Here is a 22,697-nt window from a genome sequence, read left to right as displayed (position 1 = left end):
TTTGTAAAATGGAGTCACCAAGGGCAAAGGACATCCTGAAAGCTACTGTTTTGTATAATAGGGAGTAACTAGTGCAGGGTATAGCCTGATCTCCATAGAAGCCCCATTGAAATGAGGCAGGAGAAATGACTCACAAAATCAGGTGTATGTGTCATCCCAGAACTTGGGTGGCAAGAGGATGGCCTTGGAGTTCAAGGCCTACTTGGGCTACATAGCAAAGTTCAATTTAAAAAAATAAAACAAATGACTAGGGCCAAGGTGAAGAGAAATACTCCACCCCCTTCACTCCTCTCTGTCATCCCAGGGCAGGTTATCTCTGAAGGAAAGGAGGCAAACCTGTAAACAGAGTCATAATAAACACATCCTTAGCCAGGTGGTGGTGGCGCATGCCTTTAATCCCAGCACTGGGGAGGCAGAGCCAGGCAGATCTTTGTGAGTTCCAGGCCAGCCTGGTCTACAGGGTGAGATCCAGGACAGGCACCAAAACTACACAGAGAAACCCTGTCTCGGAAAACCAAAACCAAACCAAACCAAACCAAACCAAACCAAACCAAAAAACACATCCTTAAAAGTATCTGTGTATGTGGGTCAACACTGGGTGTCTTGTTAAATAGTTCCAACTTATTTACTTATTTATTGAAAGGCAAGAAAGCAAAGTTTACTGGGAAATAGAGCAGCAGCTTTCTGCATCAGGGAAGGGTCTAGAAAATGTGTTAGATTAGTGGTTCTCAACCTTTCTTCTGCTGTGACCCTTGAAGTTCCTCATGTTGTGGTGACCCCCAACCATAAAATTATATTCATTGCTATGTCATAACTGTAACACTACTGTTATGAACTGTAATGTAAATACCTGATATGCAGGATATCTGATTTGTGACCCCTATGAATGGATCCTTTGGCCCCCAGGTTGAGAACCACTGTGTTAGAGATAAGATCTCACTAGGTAGTCTTAGCTGTCCTGGAAATCACAGATGCATCTCTAGTCCTGGGACTAAAGGCATGCACACCAGCCACTATCCATCCTACTTTAAAGCAGGAGTCTCTCACGGAACCTGGAGCTAGAATGGCTGCCCCAGGGATCCTTCATATTTGCCTTCCCTGTGGCTGTAATTCCAATTGCATGCTACATCCAGCTTTTTCACTTTAGTACTGGGAATTGAACTCTGTTCCTCACGCTAGAGGGGCAAGCACTTGACTGACTGGGCAACCCCTTTATTTGATGAAGGTTTCATTGTATTGAAAGGACTCAATTTTCAGAAGCAAAAGTGACAAAATGGGGGCTGATGAGATGGCTTAAGAGTTAAAAGCATTCGCTGCTCTTCCAGAGAACCCAAGTTCGGTTCCCAGCACCCAAAGAGCAGCTGTAATTATTTCTAACTCTAGTTCCAGGGGATCTAGCACCCTCTTCTGGCCTCCATGGACACCAGACACTAACATGTGCAAGGAACATTGTACACAGCAAAACTCAATTGTATAAAATAATAAGTAAAAGGTAACAAAATGGCACTTAAGTATACTGAGTCTTATCTTGAATAAATTGGCTAAAATGTATTAATAATAATTTCTTTTTCTTTTTTTGAGACAGGGTTTTCCGTGTAGTTTTGGTGCCTGTCCTGGGTCTCATTCCGTAGACCAGGTTGGCCTAGAACTCAGAGATCTGCCTGGCTCTGCCTCCCGAGTGCTGGGATTAAAGGTGTGTGCCACCGCCGCCTGGCTTGTTTCATTTTTTTGAGACCCTGGCTGGCTTGAACTCACTCTGTAGACCAGGCTGGCCCGGAACTCACAGAGATCCACCTGCCTCTGCTTTCAGAGTGCTGGGATTTGAGGTGTGAGCCAGCACTAATGGCTTTAGTCACATTCTTTCAGAAAGCCTTATGCTTTTGTTGGTACCGCCTGCCTGCCTGCCTGCCTGCTAACCTTCCTCCCTTCCTTCCTTCCTTCCTTCCTTCCTTCCTTCCTTCCTTCCTTCCTCCCTCCCTTCCTCCCTCCCTCCCTCCCTCCCTCCCTCCCTTCCTTCCTTCCTTTTTTTTCAAGACAGTTTCTCTGTACAGCTTTGGAGCCTGTCCTGAATCTCGCTTTGTAGACCAGATCCGCCTGCCTCTGCCTCCCGAGTGCCGGGATTAAAAGTGTGCGCCTCCACTGCCCAGCACTGCTTTTCTTTGTATTGAGGGTTCACACCCTTAAAAGTAGAAGGGTCCAATCAACCTGCAGGCTCTGCCATCCAGATTTGTAATAATATCCTGGCTGTTCTGGAACTCACTATGTAGACCAGGTGGTCTTGAGTTTACAGAGATCCATTTGCCTCTGTACCAGGGGCTGGAATTTGCCTCTGCCCCATACCTGGCTCAAGTGATAATATTTTTAGACAGAATCTCACCATGTAGCTCTGACTAGCCTGGAACTCACATTGATCTGTCTGCCTCTGCCTCATTAGGCTTGGATTGTGGCATGTGACACTCTCAGCTCTCTAGTGACAAATTTGTAGCTATATTGTTTCTTCTAGACTCAGGCCACTTACTCTACTATGCTATTTTATTTTCTTACTATGTTATTTTAAAGCAAATCCCAGTCAGAGTATTTCCTTCTTAAAATTTTAATTTTTTTTAATTAAAAATTTTTTTTTTTTTGGTGGGGCTGGAGAGATGGCTCAGGGGTTAAGAGCACTGGCTGCTCTTCCAGAGGTCCTGAGTTCAATTCCCAGCAACCACATCATGGCACACAGCCATCTATAATGAGATCTGATGCCCTCTTCTGTCATGCAGGCATGCATGCAGACAGAATACTGTATACATAATAAATAAATAAATCTTTAAAAAAAATTTTTTTGTGTGCTGGGCGGAGGTGGCTCATGTCTTTAATCCCAGCACTCAGGAGGCAGAGCCAGGCAGATTTCTGTGAGTTTGAGGCCAGCCTGGTCTACAGAGCGAGCTCCAGGACAGGCACCAAAACTACACAGAGAAACCCTGTCTCGAAAACAAAACAAAAAACCAAAAAAAAAAAAAAAAAATTTTTTTTTTGGTATTCGTTCCAGGACAGCCTCCTCCCCAACCCCCCCCCCCCCCCACCAATCTCCTCTTCCAAAAGGGTAAAGCCTCCCATGGGGAGTCAGCAAAGCCTGGTACATTCAGTTTTGAGACAGGACCAAGCCTTTCCCCCCTGCATCAATGGTGAGCAACCACTGGTAATGGGCTATGGAAAGCCAGCTCATGTACCAGGGATAGATCCTGATCCCACTGTGAGAGGCCCCTCAAGCAGACCAAGCTACACAACTGTCTCCCGGATGCAGATGGCCTAGTTCGATCCCATGCATATTCCACAGGTGTTGGTCTAAAGTTCATGAGTTCCTACCAGCTTGGTTCAGTTGTCTCTGTAGATTTCCCCATCATGATCTTGACCCCCCTTGTGACTGTATGGACAGTTGTGAGCTGCCTTGTGGTTGCTGGGAATTGAACCAAGGACCTCTGGAAGAGCAGTCAGCGCTCTTAACCGCTGAGCCATCTCTCCAGCCCCATTCTGATCTTCTATTGCTCTGCTTTCAATAAAGTTTCCTTGCTACTTTTACAGATCTGTGTGGGCTGTTCAGTGTTACCACCAGAACAAGATTGTAGGCCACAATTCCAAGCCTTTTTGGCTGCTAATCCTAAACTGATATTCTCCGAAGGAGTTGAAGTAGCAACGCAGCTGAAGGAAGAGGCATTTTTTCTAAAACTGAATTTTGACATGATATGCATCCCAGAACAAAGCAATCCCATTTTATTATTGGCATTCAAACTTTTACCTCAAAGTGTTACTCCGTGGGGCAGCACTTATTGGCAGGCAAGCACCAATCCAAATCCAACCCACCCCAGCTCAACACCACTGCCTCAAGCTCAACTTCCTTTTGAGTGTATTCTCAAGACTGATGAGGTCCCAGCTGGGAACTGCAGCTGACATCCCCGTGTGGGGGTATCATCTAGCCTGTCTATTTTGTGGTTGAACCTGCTTGTTTTTGGGTAGAAATAGTTTTCAAGAGACCAGTCAGCTCAGATAGCTAGATGCAGCTTTCTAGGTCTGGAGAAACCACTGTATGAGCCTGCAGGAGAGAATAGCGTGTACACAGAAAAGTAGTGAGAACCACAGACCTTCTTTCTCGAGATTGGGTCTCACCATGTAGTTCTGGCTGCCCTGGAACTCACTCTGTAGACCAGGTTGGCCTGGAACTCACAGAGATCCACCTGCCTCTGCTTCCCAAGTGCTGGGTTTAAAGTCTTGCACCAATACACCCAGCAGACTTTCTTTTTAAGACAGGGTCTCCTGTAGGGCATTTGGTCTCACTGAAAACTTGCTGTGTTTTAAGTGCTTATTACTCTAATTTACACTAAGTGTTCAGAAACAGTATATTCTAGGTCATTTTTTCTCTCTTGCCTTGCAGCAGGAAGTGCTCAGATATTGAAAACAAACACACATACCGTCACACGTGCGAATAAAATGAGGAAACAGTTTGATGGGAACTTGGAAATCACATGACTGGTGACTAAGTTTAATCTTTCCTCCTTACTGTCTAGTCCGATGATCTTCCTCAAGTGAAGTGTTGGCAATATTAAATCATGCTGCCATTTATCCTCTTTTCTACGCTGCTTTCTCCCATAGTTACTGAATCTGAGCAACAGTGGATCTGCAACTCCTCCGACGCAACTCTTTCCTACAGTTACTGTGGTAAGTGACAATGCATCAACACCTTAGCTGCCAACTACTTTCAGAGAAAGTTTTCACCGAACCCGAAGCTGGAGGGCGGGGGAGAATGCCTCTGCGGCTGGGCTGTGGGGGCTGCTGAGGTCTGGGGTGGGGGTGGGGATGGGGCGGTGGGGGTGGAGCCATGCCGATCACTTCCGGATGTGGAGCTAACCCCCCTCCGCCCTTACAGATCTCTGAACTGTTTGTTTTTACCTCCTTGTGCTCCTGTTGCTGCTGTGGTCAGCCGCCTCGACTCCGAGCCCAATTTCAAGCTCTCAGTTCCAACAGAACTGTTTGCTTCTGAGTCCCGGCCCCGGCACAAACTGGTTCCTTCTGAGCAGGTGGCTGCTTCCTGATCGGGATTTCTGCTCCAGCCGGTGGTCCTAGAGGGCTCCTGGGAGCATCTCTGTTCTTGGGGTGTTAGCCTGCTCTCTCTCATCAATTGTATGACCTTGAGCAAAGTACTTAGACATTCTCGGCTTCATTTTTTTTTTAGTTGCAAAATGAAAGTGAATTTAGCGTTCACTTCATGAGGCTTGCTAGAGTGAAGAATTTTACCACAGAGACACTTAGAAAAAGTAATGTTGATTTTGGATTTAGGTAGCAATTATTACTCTATTATTTGTTTTGAGACAGGATCTCACTATGTAGTCATGGTTGGCTTGGAACCAGGCTGGCTTAGAAATCACAGAGATCTGCCTGCCTGTACTTACTGGGATTAAATGCATTCATCACCACACCCTGCATATTTTATTATTTTTTTAGACAGGGTATCAGTATATAGCCCTGGGGTGGCCTGGAACTTGCTATATAGACCAGACTGGCCTGGAACTTGAAGAGATTTCCCCCTTCCTCTACCTCTTGAGTTAGTTGCCTTTTTTTGCCTGGAACTCACTATATACACTGTGCTGGCCTCAAACTGAAGCCCCCTGTAGCCTCAGCCTCTCCAGAGCTTTTAAGGTCTACGAACAATCCTACTTGGATTGGGCATGGTGTCTCATGCTTCTAATTCTAGCATTCATGAGGTCAAGGCAGGAAGATTGTTGCTGTTTTGAGGCCAGCCTGGTGTGGTGATATATTGTGTACCCTAATAAAATTTGCTTGGGGATTGGAGGGCAGGGCCAGCCACTAGATTAGACATAGAGGTCAGGCAGTGGTGGCACACACCCTTAATCCTATCACTTGGGAGGCAGAGATTGTCTGGATCTCTGTGAGTTCAAAACCACTGTGGGAACAGAGCCAGGCATGGTGGTACACACCTTTAATCCCAGCACTTGAGATCTCATGTCTTTGCTTGGGAAGGACACATGCCTTAATCCCAGGAAGTAATATGGCAGGAGACAGAATGGTATATAAGGTGAGGAAACAGGATTTATTAAGATTTTAATAAATCACTACGTAAGCAGGTCACTGATGGATCAGGGCTGCAGGACAGGGACTCGGGAGTTTTGTTTCTCCTGGCAGCCCTGAGCAGGGGCAGAAGTGGGGCTCATAAGCATAAAATCCATAAACATTTGTTGCCAAGTTACAGTTACATTTTTCACCAATCAGAAGTCAAAGATTAGGGACTTTGCTTGTGTGTTCCATCATTGTCAACCGACACAAAAATGAGAGCTTTTCAGTCCAACCGATCAGATTCATTTGTTCTTTCTGTGGTTAGGAACAGCCATAATGTTTTAGAGAACTAAGGGGCATAGCAGACTATTTCTATTGTTTAAGGAAGAGGTTGATCAGCCAATGGAAAGTTCTCAGCTCCCCTAGGGCTTGGGAACTTGAACTGTGTATCACCCTACAGGTAAAATGGAGTCTGAAGTCAAAATGGCAGTACTTAGGCCAAGGTGCTTGTGCCTGTTCCCTTCAGTGTCACCCACATTCATCAGAATTCCAGGACTAGTAAGATGGGTCCCTGGAGAACTGGAGGTGCTAGGAGACTATCAGTTCTTTCCCTTACCATGGAAACACTAAGAGTTGGGAATTTCGGTCTTCGCACATGCTGAGCAGAGGGGAGAACCAGGAAGTAGTGTCTGCCAGCTCAGATGCTGCGTAGCTAGACTGCACCAGTTTATTAGAACTCCAAGATGCAAGGCCTGGAAGTCAGTCCTTTGAGGAGCTGAATTGGAAGAGCTAGGGTACTGAGCATGCAGGTGAAACCAGGGGGTCTGGAAGCCGCTTCCTAATTGTATGGTGGTACTGTGGTCAGGGTCTCTGAAGACAGGATGTCCTGAATCTTTGTAGGGACACTGGGGACTACAGTTTGTGTGTTTGCAGGTACTGGAGACTTCATTCGTTTCTGGCTTTTTACACGTGGAGTTTGTACTTGAGGGGAAACCCAGGTCCTCTTATTCAACTGCGCTACAAGTGCCGGTCTTCTAGAGAGAGAGATTTTCTAATGATCTTCAGTTGTTCTCATTATATAATTTTAACACAAAAAGCATCTTTTGGGGGTTGATATTCAGAATGCTATATTTATTGGAAGTTATTTACAGTAATGTGCTAACATTTTCCTTATTCCTTTTAGATAACATGAAATTCCCTATTACGATTACTGTCGAACCGTGTATAACATTGAAGGGAACCAGTGGATTTATATATATCAAGTTTATTCCAAGTAAGTACAAATAGAAACTTTCACTTTTGTAATCAGCTGAAGGGCTTTAGAAATTCAACCAGAATAATTCTGTTCCAAATATATTTGTGTTTGTTATCTACTGCTATACTATAAGTTACCACATTCTAAATCTAGTGGCTTAACACAGCACATATCTGTAGGTGGAATTTTCCTGTCCTGGCAGCCATTTCCAAATCACCACACAGAGGCTTATATTAATTGTAAATGCTCAGCCAATAGCTCAGGCTTGTTATTAGCTAACTCTTACACTTAAATTAACCCATTTTTAAAAAATATATTTTATTTTAATGTGCATTTGTGTTTTTGCCATGGGTTTCAGGGTCCCCTGAAACTGGAGTTACAGATAGGTGTGAGCTGCCATGTGGGTCCTGGGAATTGAACTCGGGTCCTCTGGAAGAAGAGTCAGCACTCTTAACCCCTGAGCCATCTCTCCAGACCTAACCCATATTTCCTATTTATACTCTGCTACGTGGCTCATGGCTTGTTACCTCATTTTCTACACATCTTGTTTCCTTGGTGGCTAGCTGGCATCTCCTCTGACTCCAAGCAAGCTTTATTTGTCAGAACATGATCAAAGTATCATACAACACATATCTATTGTCTTTATGGGATGGTAGTCTTGGCATGGCTTACACCATGCTTTTCAGAGTCCCCCATGAACCTATAATCAAGATATTGACCAGGTTTGGGGTCAGCTGTGGAAGGAACTATGGCTAAGGTCATGTTGGCAGTATTCAGTTTCTGAATTCTGGCTATTGGCTTACATGAACCTTACCATAGCTGCTTGCTTCATCAAAGCTGGTAAAGGATAACAAGATGAAAGAGTATTATATGGCTTGATCAAAGAAGTGATACTCTGTCATTTTTCCTGTATTCTAGACCAACTCACAGTCATATGGAGGGTTTTACAAGGACATAGGGTAGAAATGGAAATAAGTTCAGCCTTTCAATAATGTGGCCTTTGTCAACCATTAGCTATTCAGAGTTTCAATTAGAAAATCTGTGTGTGAGCAAACCAGGATTTTTTCTGAGACAGGGTTTATCTGTATAACAACTCTGGCTATCCTGGAACTCAATCTGTAAACCAGGCTGGCCTTGAACTCACAGAGATCTGCCCACCTCTGCCTCCCAAGTGCTGGGATTAAAGTATTCACCACCACATCTGGCTCCCAGGAAATGAATTCTAATCTTTAGCACTATGGTCTCTGTTCTCAGCACAGACTTGGAGCACATTTTATACTTAACAGAATGCTATCATGTGAATAACAAGCTTTTATAAAAGACATATTTTTATTATTTTACTTTTGTGTATGTGTGTATATATCTGTGTGTTTGCCATATGTGTGAGTTCCTGTGGAGTCTAGAGCAGAACATTAGATTCTATGGAACTGGAGTTACAGATGGTTGGGTGTGAGTTGCCCAGTATGGATGCTGGGAACTGAATTTGGGTCTTTTTGAAGAGCATTCTTAACTACCGAGCCGTCTCTCTAGTGGATTAGGCATCTCCCTAATAACAACACTTTGTTGTTGCTGTTGTTTTCTCTTCCCTTCTGCTTTATGAGTCAGGGTGTCACTCTATAGTCCAGCACAAACTGGCCTAGGAATTGTGGCAACCTTCCCATCTCTGCCTCCCCAGCTCTGGGTTTATGTGTCTGTCCCACTATGTCCAATATCATGTAGATAAGCTTAAAGAAACATTCCCTCTTCCTCAGATTGTAGTTTAGAAGATAAAAGGCAGCTGAGAAAGAAGCTCAGTGTGGTGGTGTAGGCCTTTAATCCCAGCACTTGGGCAGAGGCAGGTTGATCTCTGTGAGTTCAAGACCAACCTCATCTATATAGTGAGTTCCAGGACAGCCAAAGTTACATAGTGAGACCCTGTTTCAGTCAGAGAAGGAGGCGGGGGTGGGGGGATGGGAGGTGGGGGGGTGGGGGAGTGGAGGGACTGGGGGTGGGGGTGGGGGTGTTGGGGGGTGGGGAGGTGAGGAGAGAGAGAGAGAGAGAGAGAGAGAGAGAGAGAGAGAGAGAGAACTTGAGAATGATAAATGAAATTGGCTGTTAGTTTTCCTGAATCTAATTGTTGAATTTTGACTTTGATGCATTGACTCTGCATTCATTTACTCATTAGGAGGAATCATACAGGATGTAGGGCAACTGGAAAAGGGTGGTAGCAGCAGCCCTGAAGCTGGGCAGAAAGAAGAGTCTAGAGGTTCGATTAAGTAGAACGAAGTTCAACTCATGGGGCTAGTGTTGTTGCACAAATGTTAATAGGTCTTTTAATAAAAAATCTTCTTCTTTTTATTATTTTATTTTATTCAAGCCAGGGTCTCTATATGTAGATCAGTCTGGCCTTGAACTTAGAGAGATGGATCTGCCTCTGCCTCATGAGTGCTGGAATTAAAAGTGTGCACCACCACACTTGGTCTTCAATTATATCCTTAGGCAATGTTCATCCAAACTCCCAAAGCTGGTGAGCTAATTACTTCTTCCTTTCCTTTGAATTTCCTGGTGAGCTTACCAAAACTAAAAATCTTACGTCTTGCCGGGCGGTGGTGGCGCACGCCTTTAATCCCAGCACTCGAGAGGCAGAGCCAGGCGGATCTCTGTGAGTTCGAGGCCAGCCTGGACTACCAAGTGAGTCCCAGGAAAGGCACAAAGCTACACAGAGAAACCCTGTCTCGAAAAACCAAAAAAAAAAAAAAAAAATCTTACGTCTTTATTAGTTGTCATGACCTGAGTATTTCAGGTGTGTGTGTGTGTGTTTGGCATATTTTACATAGCTGTCACTGTGGAACATTCAATTTTTCTACAAAATTGCCTTGTTAGAACTTCAGTTTTATTATTGGAATAAGGATACTAGTACCTCATAGACAGCCGTGATGAAGCAATGTAGGAAAAAAAAAACCACAAGGCCCACACTAAGGACGCAGCAAACACTCTGTACAAAGAATGTCTTCCTGGAGGGACTAATGGGATTTTTTTTTTCTTTCTAAGGGAGAGACTTAAAAAAATTATATTTCAACCTCTCCATCAATGTCAACTCTGTAGAGGTGCCAACGCGCAAAGAAGTCATTTGCCACGGATATGATGATGATTATTCTTTTTGCAGAGCTCTCAAAGGAGGTAAGCATTCGACTTGTGCTACTTACAGAGTAGACCATAATTCTTTGCGAGGCTGTTAGGACAAGGAAACACTGGAGACATGAAGCTCCTTTACTGATAACAATGCTCGGGTTCCCTCTAAAGTTTCACTCTTTGAAGCATACATATTTTACAGTAGTGTTTCCATGTCATTACTAAAATGGTGCAGCATGAATGTGTTGGAAGGTGTATTAAATTTTCACCTTTCAGATGAAGATCTCACATTTACTTTTGGCTACTGATGTCTTTTTCTAAACATTGCATGTCTGGCTTTCCATAGGCACTTGTCTGGTTTTGCTCTACACTTGTATTGGTTTCTTTAATGATCTCCTCTTTATTTCAGTCCTGGAATTTTTGTTATTATTATTACTGCCATCATTGACTTTTGAAGGCAGAGTGTCATTTGAGCCCTATAGGGTATCAAACTCTTTATGTAGTCAAGGCTGGCTTTGAACTTCCTAATCTTCATGCCTCCATTTCCCCCCTTCCCCCCCCTTTTTTTTGTTGCTGATGTTTTTCAGGCAGGGTCTTTCTATGTGACTCCGACTGTCCTGGAACTCACTCTGTAGACCAGGCTGGCCTCTAACTTGGAGATCTACCTTCCTCTGCCTCCTGAGTGTTGGGATTAAAGATGTGTGCCACCACAGCCCTGATTGTTGTGGTTTTCTGTAATTGTCTCCATCTGTTGCAAGGAGACTTTTCTTCAATTAAGGATGAGTTCTTGTGTTTTCAAATGAATGAATGTTGTTTATGTAGTTGCAAGTATATTGTGCTGCAAGTTTTTATTTTCTTTTCAAGAAATTAAATTTACTCCTTGAATAGATACTTTACTTGTTCAAAAAATCAAGACATAGCCGGGCGGTGGTGGGGCATGCCTTTAATCCCAGCCCTTGGGAGGCAGAGCTAGGCAGATCTCTGTAAGTTTGAGGCCAGCCTGGTCTACAGAGCGAGATCCAGGACAGGCACCAAAATTACAGAGAAACCCAGTCTCAAAAAACCAAAACAACAACAACAACAACAACAAAACAAACAGGACATAAATATTAGAGAGAGATGTCTCACTTAGTGGGTATTTTGGTTTGTTTTTGTTAACACAAATTAGAGTCACCATGGAAGAGTGGACCTCAATTGAATAAGAGCCTACATTAGATTGGCCTGTGGGCTTGTCTGTGGAACATTGTCTTGATTAATGATTAATGTGGCGGGTGTCACCTCTGGGAAGGTAGTTTTGGGTTGTTAAGAAAAGCTGGGATAAATTCAGTAAGTACCATTCATCAGTGGTCTCTGCTTCAGTTCCTGCCTCCAGGTCCCTACCTTGAGTTCCTGTCCTGGCTTCTGTAATTTGTAAGCCAAATAAACCCTTTCCTCTCTAAGATGGTTTTGGTCATATGGCAGGGTCCAGCCTCTTCTTGAGTTCAGGTCCTGAGATGGGGAAGGGATGTTGGAGCAAGGAAACATTCTGACCACCAGGTGGATTGCACTCAAGCAGCACCTAATAGCTAACGCTGTCTTTATTTATATATTATATTTTAACAGAGTTTTTTTTTTTCCTAACCAGGCTTACATGAAACAGCTTTATTATTGTCTTCTTTCTTTTTGTCTTTTAAGAAATACATCATAATCATTATAAAAGCCCCCATTGTTCCCCTTTATGCTTCCCCAAATACACCTTCCCATCCCCTACATAACCTTATTCTAGACACAGTTCAGCATTTTTGCAGGCTTAACTAAATATCGAGCCAGACACATCCTGCTCTCACAGCACTGTGTCAGCTGGCAGCTACTTGTGGTTACAAAGTTAAAAGATAGTAGACATGGGTACAATGCTTTAAGGACAACAATATCCAAAGCCAAACAATTTGTTGATGTCTGCAAGATATGCTTTTATACAGTTCCCTTTTCTATAAGAGGGTCCCGCTTCTCAATCTCTCTGTAAAAGGCAGACTTTGATAAGGCACTCTTTTCCTAGCCTACTATACCATACTTCTTCCACCAATATAAGCTCCTATGTGTGGCAAAGATGATTTATCCATCCCACACTTTACATTGCATTTTCTCTCTTGGAGCATATCAGATCCTATATGCTTGGTGTCCAGGGAACTTACTCTTAACAGTTGGCACTGTGTGTATTCCTGAGGCTTTTTCCCTATTCTGTGTGTGTATGTCTTACTCTCCTTTCCAGAACTGTGAGACATGGTTAATGTTTCAAATGTTGTTTTCTCATGTCTACCTAACTGTCTCTATTGAGTGAGAAAAGGTCCCAGGATTAGGAATTGTAGTTAAGAGTTCCAGATAGGAGATTTGAGAAGCATTAGTCTTCTGCTGAATCTTAGGGTAAAAATATTTGAGGAAGAACAGAATTTCCAGAGAAAATTACAGCTTTTGCATGTGTAACTAACAAAATAAAACTGAAAACTGCCCAAAGAATCAATAATGTAATGAAAGAGAAAAGAACCTGCAAGATGCATGAATTCAGCAAAGTCCTGTGCTGCTCTACAGTCCACTAGTCCTTGTCAAGTGAGAGACCATCTTCCACGGGCATTGCCTCGTTGAGACCCGTTGGACAGGCATTCATATGCTGATCCAAGACTAGGCTGCATGGCTCCCAACAGTCATGGTGTTTATCACAGTAACAGAAACCAAACTAAGACGTTGGATATGCTCTCTTTTTACTTAATATTGGAATAATATATTCATTTCCTTCTACTGCTTCCCATATTATGAAGAATTGAATTAGCTACTTTTCTCATGTTGAGACCAAATCCTGACAAAAAGCAATGTAAGAGAAGAAATATTGGGGCTGGAGAGACTCAGTGGTTAAGAGCACCTTCTGCTCTTCTACGAGACCCAGGTTTGGTTCTCAGAACCCACGACTCACAACTGTCTGCAATTCCGATTCCAGCAGATTCAACATCCTCTTCTGACCTGCTTGGACACCATTCAAGCATGTGGTACACGTATAGACATGCAGGCAAAACATTCATGCACATAAAGTAAATTATTACAAAAAAAGAAAGAAAGAGAGAAAGCAGGCCGTGGTGGCGCACACCTTTAACCCCAGCACTCAGGAAGCAGAGGCAGGTGAATCTCTGTGAGTTTGAGGCCAGCCTGGTCTACAGAGCCAGTTCCAGGATAGCCAGGGCAGTTACACAGAGAAGCCCTATTTCAAAAACCCAAAGAGAGGGTGGGGAGGGGTTTATTTTATCTCACGATCTGAGGGCACGTTCTTCATGCTGCGGAGGAATGCAGCAGGAGGACCCTCAAGTGCTTGTTCATATGTAGGCAGATTAGCAAGCAGAGATCAGACAGGAAGTGGGGTATGGATGTAAAACTTGAAGCCTAGACCCAAGAGATCCTCCAGCTAGGCCCCGGTGCTCACCACCTCCCCAAACACCATCAGCAACTGGGAACCAAGACTTCAAACACACAAGCCTGTGTAGGGACATTTGACATTCAAACCCTAACAATAATGTAATGAATATATTTCCATGTATAGTTTTTCTTACATTTTAGACTTGAATATTCTTAAACTTGGAAGAAGGAGTTATGGATAACTGCCAGAGATTTCTGGGTTAAATCATTTGAACATATTTACAGTTTTTGTTTGTATAACCCAAGCTGCTTTTCTTTCTTTCTTTCTTTCTTTCTTTCTTTCTTTCTTTCTTTCTTTCTTTCTTTCTTTCTTTCTTTCTAAACTTTAAAAAAACGATTTTTTTATTTTTATTTTATGTGCATTGGTATCTTACCTGCATATATATGTCTATGTGGGGATGTCGGATACCCTGGAGGTAGAGTTACAGGCAGTTATAAGCTGCCATGTGAGTGCTGGAATTGAACCCAGGTCTTCTGGAAGAACAGCTGAGCCATCTCTCTAGTCCCTGAATATCCACTTCTACAATGCTTTTTTTTTTTTTTTATTTCTCAAGACAGGCAAGCTGCTTTTCAAACCAGTTTGTGTCTCGTGCTGTCTTAAATCAGCATTACACCAGTCAGTTTAATCTCTCTGTGTTAGCATCCAGCATTATAACTTTAACAATGAAGTTGAAGACTTTTTGTTTTGTTTTGAGACAGGGTCTCTCTATGTATCCTTGTCTGTCCTGGAACTCTCTATGTTGAGGAAGCTGGCTGTGAACTCTTAAGAGATCTGCTTGTCTTGCCTCTTGAGTGCTGGGATTAAAGGAGTGTACCACTGTGTGTGGGGGACCAGCCCCCACTTTTATGACCAGGGTACTCTTGAGCAGGGAAAAGTGGGAAATATTTAGAGAGAGACACCTAGACGACAAGAGGAAAGACAGAAACACAGGATAGCCTCGAGAGGGCCTGGGTCAAAACCCACCAGCCCAGAATTTTATTCAAAAGGGCTTTTTAACTGGGCAGTGGTGGCACACACCTTTAATCCTAGCACTCGGGAGGCAGAGACAGGCAGATCTCTGTGAGTTCGAGGCCAGCCTGGTCTACAGAGGAGATCCAGGAAAACAAAAACAAAAACAAAAACCAAAAACAACAAACAGGCCTTTTTATAACAATACCAAGGGGCAAGGCAAAATGACCTCCCCTTGCTAGATACAGCCAAGTGTAGACCCTTCCAAACATCTGGTACTCAGGCCCATGGCCCAATCATTCTCTTATGCAGTCCTGCTGAGTAAAGCCACTAGGAAACCTTGGTGGGCTCCAACAACAATGCCCAGCATGAAGACTTTTTAAAATCAGCACAACAGCTCACAACTGTCTGTAACTCCTGCCCCGGGGCCCCGACACCCTCACACAGACATACATGCAGGCAAAGCACCAATGTATATAAAATACAAATAAATAAATTATTAAAATTTTTTTTATTGACTTTAAAAACTTACTCTTGAAATTTGTTTTTCTCATATAATTATTTACCACTATTCTGAGACCTGTCTTTTTAAAAAGAGGATGCAAGGTAGTTTACAAGCATGCAATTAAGTTAGCAGCATGACATGCATTAGGAATAGATGGGACGAAAGTGGAGGACAAGGATATAGAATTCATGAAATTAGAGTATAAAAGTTCCTGACAAAAAGGCGTAAACTTTGCTCTATGACAATGATTCTCATCCTTCCTAAGGCTTCAACACAGTTCCTCATGCTGTGGTAACCTCCAACCATGAAATTATTTCATTGCTACTTCATAACTGTAATTTTGCTACTGTTATGAATCGTAATGTAAATATTTGACAGGCAGGATGTCTGCTATGTCAACCAAAGGGGTCACGGCCCACAGGTTGAGAACCACTGCTCTAATGAGGATCACAACTGAAAAAAAAACAAACAAACCTGGTTTCTAAGAAGACCAGGGGGCTTGCTACGGAAGTGAAGCTCGCAGCTTGCCAGCCTGTCTCTTTACCCCATTTCTAAGTTGCCTGCTACATATAGAGTTAGAGCAGGGCATTACGTGTGTGGCTCAGGGGCACAGGGACCTGGGTGTGTGCCTCAGCTTTTATGCCTGTCAGCAGCACGGTCTCGGAGAGGTGACTGCTATCTCAGCCTCATTTCCTTCAGTGGTAAAATGGGGACAGTGGGACTCACGTGTCCACAGAAGCCCACCATCATGCTGAGACTAGAAGTCCTCTGTGTTCCTGATTTTACAGTCCCACCATTTTGCAGTTAAGGGAGATGACGTCTGTGGTTCAGTGATGAGTCAGCAGCAGCTTGGGGAAGTAGCAGCAGGGTGGCCCCCTGCCTCTCAGTGTGGAATCCTCCACTCTGCCTAATTTTCCCTTAAAGAAAACGTCTTCCTTTCCATTACTATTTTTTTTTTAAGCTGTCCACCTTTTTTTTTGAAGCCATCTCTTCAGCCCCTTGTGCATTTCTCTAGACAACTATTTTACAATGATTTTACAGAATCGCTGTGGTGGGACTGTGCTGACAGTCTATCAGAATTTTCACTTTCATTGTCTTGATATCTGAGATGTACCAGAATCAACAGGGCCTGCCTGATTACTCTCTCTCCATCCTTTCCAAAAAATACATACTGAACATCATCTGAGCAGGCTATGATTTTGGTCCTGGAGGCTTGAAGTTGGATGGTCTGGGATCCTTCTTTAAAAAGCCACTGTGTCCTAGAAAAGACAAAATGTGCAGGGGAAGGCCACAAATATGAATTATACACTATTAGTTCTGTCTATGCAGTCATCTAATGCTTGTGACAGGAAAACACATGTGAATCTTCAGAGTATTTACTAGTGTGTTCAGTCTGAGAACATCAGAGGCTGAGGTGAGGAGGAAGCACATTCTGGGAGAGGGAATAGTGTCTGCAAGCCCCTCCAGCCACTTTCGGAGAGTGGTTTCTGTTCCTCTTTCTCTCTTTGCTTTTTTGGAGCTAAATATGCTCATGAGGGATTGCTCCAGATAAGCTGAGCAAAGCAGGTGGGGGTGAGGATGTAAGTGATGTCCAGAATGTTGGCCTGCATCCCATGGTAAGTAGGAAGTGATGGTCCACGGAGATCGCCATTTTTGTAAATAAGTAGTGTCCTTATGGAAGGAGGTGGCTGAGGCAGGCAACTTGCAACTTGCCCTGAAGGAAGAACAGCCAGACCATTAGGGATGAAAAGATGGCATCACTGGGCTCTGAGAAGAGGCTGTGGAAGGGCGTTCTAAGGCCTTTGCTGCAGCAGTCAAAGATTAGGTAAAACCTAGAACCACTTGAAGGCTGGTGGTTGGACATCTCAAAGTGTGTTATCTGTGTATCAAAGATGGGACAAGCTGGGCATGGTGGTGCTCACCTTCGGTCCCAGCGCCCAGGAGGCAGAGGCAGGAGAATCTCTTGAGTGTGAGGCAGACTGGTCTGCAGAGTGAGTTCCAGGACAGCCAGGGCTACACAGAGAAACTGTGTAGTCTCAAAAAAGCAAACAAATGCCAGGCGGTGGTGGTGGCGGCGGCGGCGGTGTTGCGCGACATTAATCCCAGCACTCAGGAGCAGAGGCAGGCAGATCTCTGTGAGTTCGAGGCCAGCTTGGGCTACAGAGTGAGTTCCAGGAAAGGCTTCAAAGCTACACAGAGAAACAAAAAAAAAAGAAGCAAACAAACAAAAAATCAAAGAAGGGGCCGATTTGAGAAAGATAAGGAGCTCTGGTTCAGGCATGTTGAGCACAAGGTAATTTTGGAACACTCAGATAAACACGTCCATCTGGCATCTGAGCATGTGGGCTCAGAACTTAGGACATTTTGGTTTAGGAAGCACTGATGTATCAGGAGACCCCAGAAGTCAGAGAATCTTATTATTTTTTTTTTGTTATTGTTGCATGACATCTTTAGGCCATGATATTTAGAGAATATGGCAAGTAAAAATAAAATAAAAATTACTCACAATCATCGCTTTTTATATCTCCCCCCTCTTTTTTTTTTTTTTTTCTCCAAAACACATTAACACATAAATAAATGTTTCTTTCAGGGCATCTTAAACTCAATAAATCTTTTAGCCTTGGTACTGTAATCTTGTAGAAGGATGGTATAGCTAAGTGCCATTAATTGGTAGCTTAGAATGATAGAGATTTAGAGGACAGAAGTCCAGAAGTCTGCTGTCAGGTGCCAGCAGGTCATGTTCCCTCTGAAGGTTCCAGGGCAAGGATCTTTTCTGGCTCACACTCCGCGTTTCTAGTGTCCTTAGGCACTTCCTGTTTCACGGGTTCCATTTTCTTCTTGTCTCTTCAAATGGTCTCCATTTGTCTGCTTCAGCTTCCACACCCCTGCTCCCACCCCTCTTAAAATAAGGACACTAGCCTAGGAGCTTTTGGGCACACTTCACTTGATTCGCAGACACCCTGCTCTGAATAACGTTAAGCTCATGGTCTCTTGGAACTAAATTTACAACACAATCGTGGGTCCTACAACCTGCAGTGTTGCCAAGAAGTCTGGTCTGGGGCCACCGGTCATCTGTGTGGACACCTTTCGGAAGAGTAGAGAAGGGCCAGAGAGGGCGTCTGTCTTTCTTTTCTCTGATTCAGCTTGGCACTTTCTGGCTTCTTCAGTGTACTCAGAGGCTTCCAGCTAATGCCCCATCAAACCAGAGAGGGACAGCTGACCACGACAGGTGCTTCCCAAGACAGACAGACAGACCCTTGACGAAGAGGCTTGCCCAGCAGGAGAGGCTGGGGTTCTTGTCTGACCTGCTGAGTGCTTGTGCAGCTCCCAGGACAGAAACGTAGCTGCTCCTTCCCATTTCCTTCTTCTTTCCTCTACGCGTGGGCGGCGGTTGGCTTCCCAATGAGACCCTGTGCTCAGAAGTGCTTTATGGTTGGGGCTTAGTGGCTCGTGATTGTAGTCTTGAAATTTCTAATAATTTTACCAGGGTATGCTTTGTAAGTGAAACTTGATGAGACGATGGTCGATGGTGTGTGTGCCTCTTTCCCTGCTCCACGGGTTTTTCGTTTCCCACAGTCCACTCGTCTGCTGGCACCTGGAGACCTGGAGACCTGCACGGCACTTCTCTTCTCATTCCCACGTGCTGCCACCTATCACCTCTGTCTCTGGTGGTTTCTGGGTGCAGGGAGAGTCAGAATCAGGGATGGATGCTCTGCAGTGTCAGGAGTGGGGTACTGCTCAGTGAGCAACCATGTGGGAGTGAACCCCCTCCTCATGGAGGGGTGCAACCTGGCACCCTGTGACAAGAATAGGTTGGGAGAGAGAGATGCTGAGGGCCGTCACTCTGACCACAACCTTGCACACCTTTATCACTGTATCTTTCTCACTGCTTTTTTTTTTTTTTTTTGGAGACAGGGTCTTACTATGTAGCCCTGGCTAGCCTAAGGCTCAATTAGTAGACTGAGCTGGCCTCAAACTTATAGAGATCCACCTGCCTCTGCTCCCAGGTACTGAGTGCAAAGGTGTGAACCACCACACCCAGCTTCCATTGCACATTGTATGTTTCTTGACATATTTATGTTCTGAATAAATTAACTTGTTTTTAGGAAGAGACAATTACGTGCTAACCACCATTGTCTCATTATTCCCTGATACAAAGCGGGCTTTCAGTTAATATTCTTTGAGTTGTTGTTAAAATTTAAATTAAAGGACTAGAGCACTGAGGACCCAGGTTCTGTTCCCAGCACCCACCCATCTGATCCAGGGAATCAGGAGTTGTCTTGTGGACTCCCTTGGTACCAGGGACAAGTACACACTTATGTAGTTAAATACTTAATTTGATGAGATGGTTCATTAGGTAAAGATGCTTGCCACCATGCAGAGCCTGATGGCTTGAGTTCCACTTCTGGAACCCACATGGTAGAGGGGGAGAGGTGACTACTACAAGTTGTCTTATGACCCCGATTTTTGTGCCATGTTGTACACATGCAGTGTACACACACACACACACACACACACACACACACACACACACACTTTTGCTTTTTAAAGACCACTATTTCTTTTGTTTGACCTTTCTGACCTTACCTCTACCTCAAGTTCACTATTTTGTTGTCTGGCTTTTCCTGCCTGTCTGCCTCTATGCTCTGTGGCTTGTGCAGGGCTAGTCTCAGGGCTGCTTATTTAAACAGAGGCTGAATCCTTAGGCTTCTTGGTGGTGTGATTGGAAAGACTGTAAGTATTCTGGCTGTGTTTGGACCATCTCATGGGGAATATAGCTCAGATGACATTGTGCCCCGGATGCATGAGGCCACAGGGTCAATCCTCAGTATTGCAAAAAGAAACATTTCTTCTGCCTTTAGGGAGATTCTTATCTGTTATATCCAGCTAAAGGTGCAGTAATATAGCTAAAAGTTAAGTATGCACATATATAATCTAGTTTGATGCATGTATTCACCAATTCACTGATACTGATAGGTTTTAGAAATTCGGATGCCCTAGGAGATGAGATATGGGCTGGTACAGGGCAGCTCTGGTGCACCAGGGTGGAGCACTGAGAACGCTACGTAGGAGGTTAGTAGATAGGATATAGGAGTCATTTCTCTACATTTTTCCTTAGAAATGCTTCTGATGTTAGTAAGAGCACTCCATAAACTACACTCCGTTTTTTTGAAAAATCACCTAAGATGACTAATAGTGTTTGTGCTTGGTTTTCAGAGACCGTGAATACAGCAGTATCATTTTCCTTCAGAGGAATATTATTTTCTAAGGTACTATATAAGAAATGATTTGTGCTTTCTTAACCTTCTGTAGTAATATATTGTAAGAAAGGCAACATTCAGGCAGGCTGGTGCTGGAGGAGGAGCCAAGGGTTCTACATCTGGATTGGCAGGAAGTAGGAAGAGAGAGAGAGAGAGAGAGAGAGAGAGAGAGAGAGAGAGAGAGAGAGAGAATGGACCTGGCTTGAGCATCTGAAACATCAAAGCCCACTCCCAGTGACACACTTTCTCCAACAAGGCCACACCTCCTAATAGTGCCACTTCCTGGTGACTAAGCATTCAACCTGTGAGTCTGTGAGGGCCATTCTTTTTTATTTTATTTTTTTATAATTTATTTTTATTTTATATGCATTGGTGTTTTGCTGTATTATACATAGACTGTGTGAGGGTGTCAGATCTTGGAGTTACAGACAGTTGTGAGCTGCCATGTGGGTGCTGGGATTTAAACCCAGGTCCTCTGGAAGAACAGTCAGTGCTCTTAACCACTGAGCCATCTCTCCAGTCCCATGTGAGGGCCATTCTTATTTAAACCACAGGTGGTAAGAATTGAAGCAAGCAATTCACCACTTTTAAGAATAGTTATTCAATGGAGACTGGGCATGTTCCAGGTAGTATGGCCACAGTCCTGAGTAGTTATCTAAATTAAGATGGTCAAGAGTTTTGGTTTTAGGTATTTTGTTATTTTTTATGCCAATTCTGGGGATTTGAACTCAGGAGCTCACACTTGTACAGCAAGTGCCCTTCCCTTCTGAGCCATCTCCTCTGGACTCTTGTAGGCTATTTTAAAGAAATTATAAAAATCCTCATTTTCTAGTTGAGAAACAAATGGACTCTCTGCTCACTGAATTAAAAGGCATGCAGTAAGAAGAGACCAGTAAGATGGCTGTGGATAAAGGTGCTTAACTTCCAAGATGAAGGGAATTCTCTTGCTGAGATTCACATGGCAGGAGGAGAGACTTAACTCTCATAAATTGTCCCCTGACCACCACCTGAATGATGTGGCATGTTCAGCCACCCCCCACCACCACCACACATGCACACACTCACACACAGACATGCACATGCATGCACACATGCACACATACACAATTTTAAAAGGCATGCAGATTTTTATCTTACTGGAAAACTAAGAAAATGAAATTGGGCTTGGGAATTTAGCTCTGTGCTAGAATATTGACAGGCAGGCATCAAGCTCTGGGTTTGATTCCTCTCACCACAAAATATTAACTAATTCAATTTCAATGTTATGTACTGATAAGAAAAAGTTTTTGCCAGGCTCATGCCTTCAATCTCTCTCTCTTTTTAAAAAAAAAGATTTATTTATTATATATACAGTGTTCTGTCTGCAGGTATGCTTGCAGTCCAGAAGAGGGCACCAGATCTCATTACAGATGGTTGTGAGCCACCATGTGGTTGCTGGGAATTGAACTCAGGACCCCTGGAAGAGCAGCCAGTGCTCTTAACCTCTGAGCCATCTCTCCAGCCTCTCATGCCTTCAATCTCAACACTCAGGAGACAGAGGCTGATTGATCTCTGTGAGTTTGAGGACAGTCTGGGCTACATAGTGAGAGCCTGTCTCAAAACAAAACAAAACAAAACAAAACGAAACAAAACAAAACAAAACAAAACAAGGAAAGAAAAGAAACAATGTTCTTACAGAGGCCTTTGAAATAGCTACACCTAACATTTTATATTGTTTGTCTTTATTATTCCTCATTTTAGGGCCAGTACAGATGTGTTGCAGAAGCCATTGCAGGGGATAATGAAGAGAAGCTATTTTGTTTGAATTTTACCGTCATTCACCACCCTAATGTCAATTAGAATAAATTGTGAATATATATGTATTTATTTTTGAAAAATGGTGTTCTGTCTTTCTTTAAAAAAACTTCACATTTATTATTTATTTTAGTGTGTGTGTGTGTGTGTGTGTGTGTGTGTGTGTGTGTGTGTGTATGTGTGTGTCCATGGTTGGCCTGGAACTCTGTGTAGACTAGGCTGGCCTGGAACTCAGATCTGACTGCTTCTGTTTCCCAAGTGATGGAATTAAAGGTGTGTACCCTGATGCCTAGCTGCTGCTGCTGGTCCTGCTGCTCCTGCTGCTGTTCCTCCTCC

General features: G+C 43.7%; 1 protein-coding gene across 1 annotated transcript; it reads left to right on the top strand.

Moving 5' to 3' along the window:
* Window positions 1-4,489: 4,489 nt before the first annotated feature.
* Window positions 4,490-22,406, top strand: Ly96 (lymphocyte antigen 96). Its single transcript, XM_059255676.1, has 5 exons — window positions 4,490-4,695; window positions 7,232-7,321; window positions 10,334-10,462; window positions 20,524-20,576; window positions 22,308-22,406. Exons 1-5 carry the CDS (start codon window positions 4,587-4,589, stop codon window positions 22,404-22,406), a joined length of 480 nt encoding a protein of 159 aa, XP_059111659.1. The 5' UTR covers window positions 4,490-4,586.
* The last annotated feature ends 291 nt before the right edge of the window (window positions 22,407-22,697 follow it).

Source organism: Peromyscus eremicus, chromosome 2, assembly GCF_949786415.1.
Source record: "Peromyscus eremicus chromosome 2, PerEre_H2_v1, whole genome shotgun sequence".
In the NCBI taxonomy this organism is placed as follows: domain Eukaryota; kingdom Metazoa; phylum Chordata; class Mammalia; order Rodentia; family Cricetidae; genus Peromyscus; species Peromyscus eremicus.
This window is presented reverse-complemented; position numbering and strand designations above follow the sequence as displayed.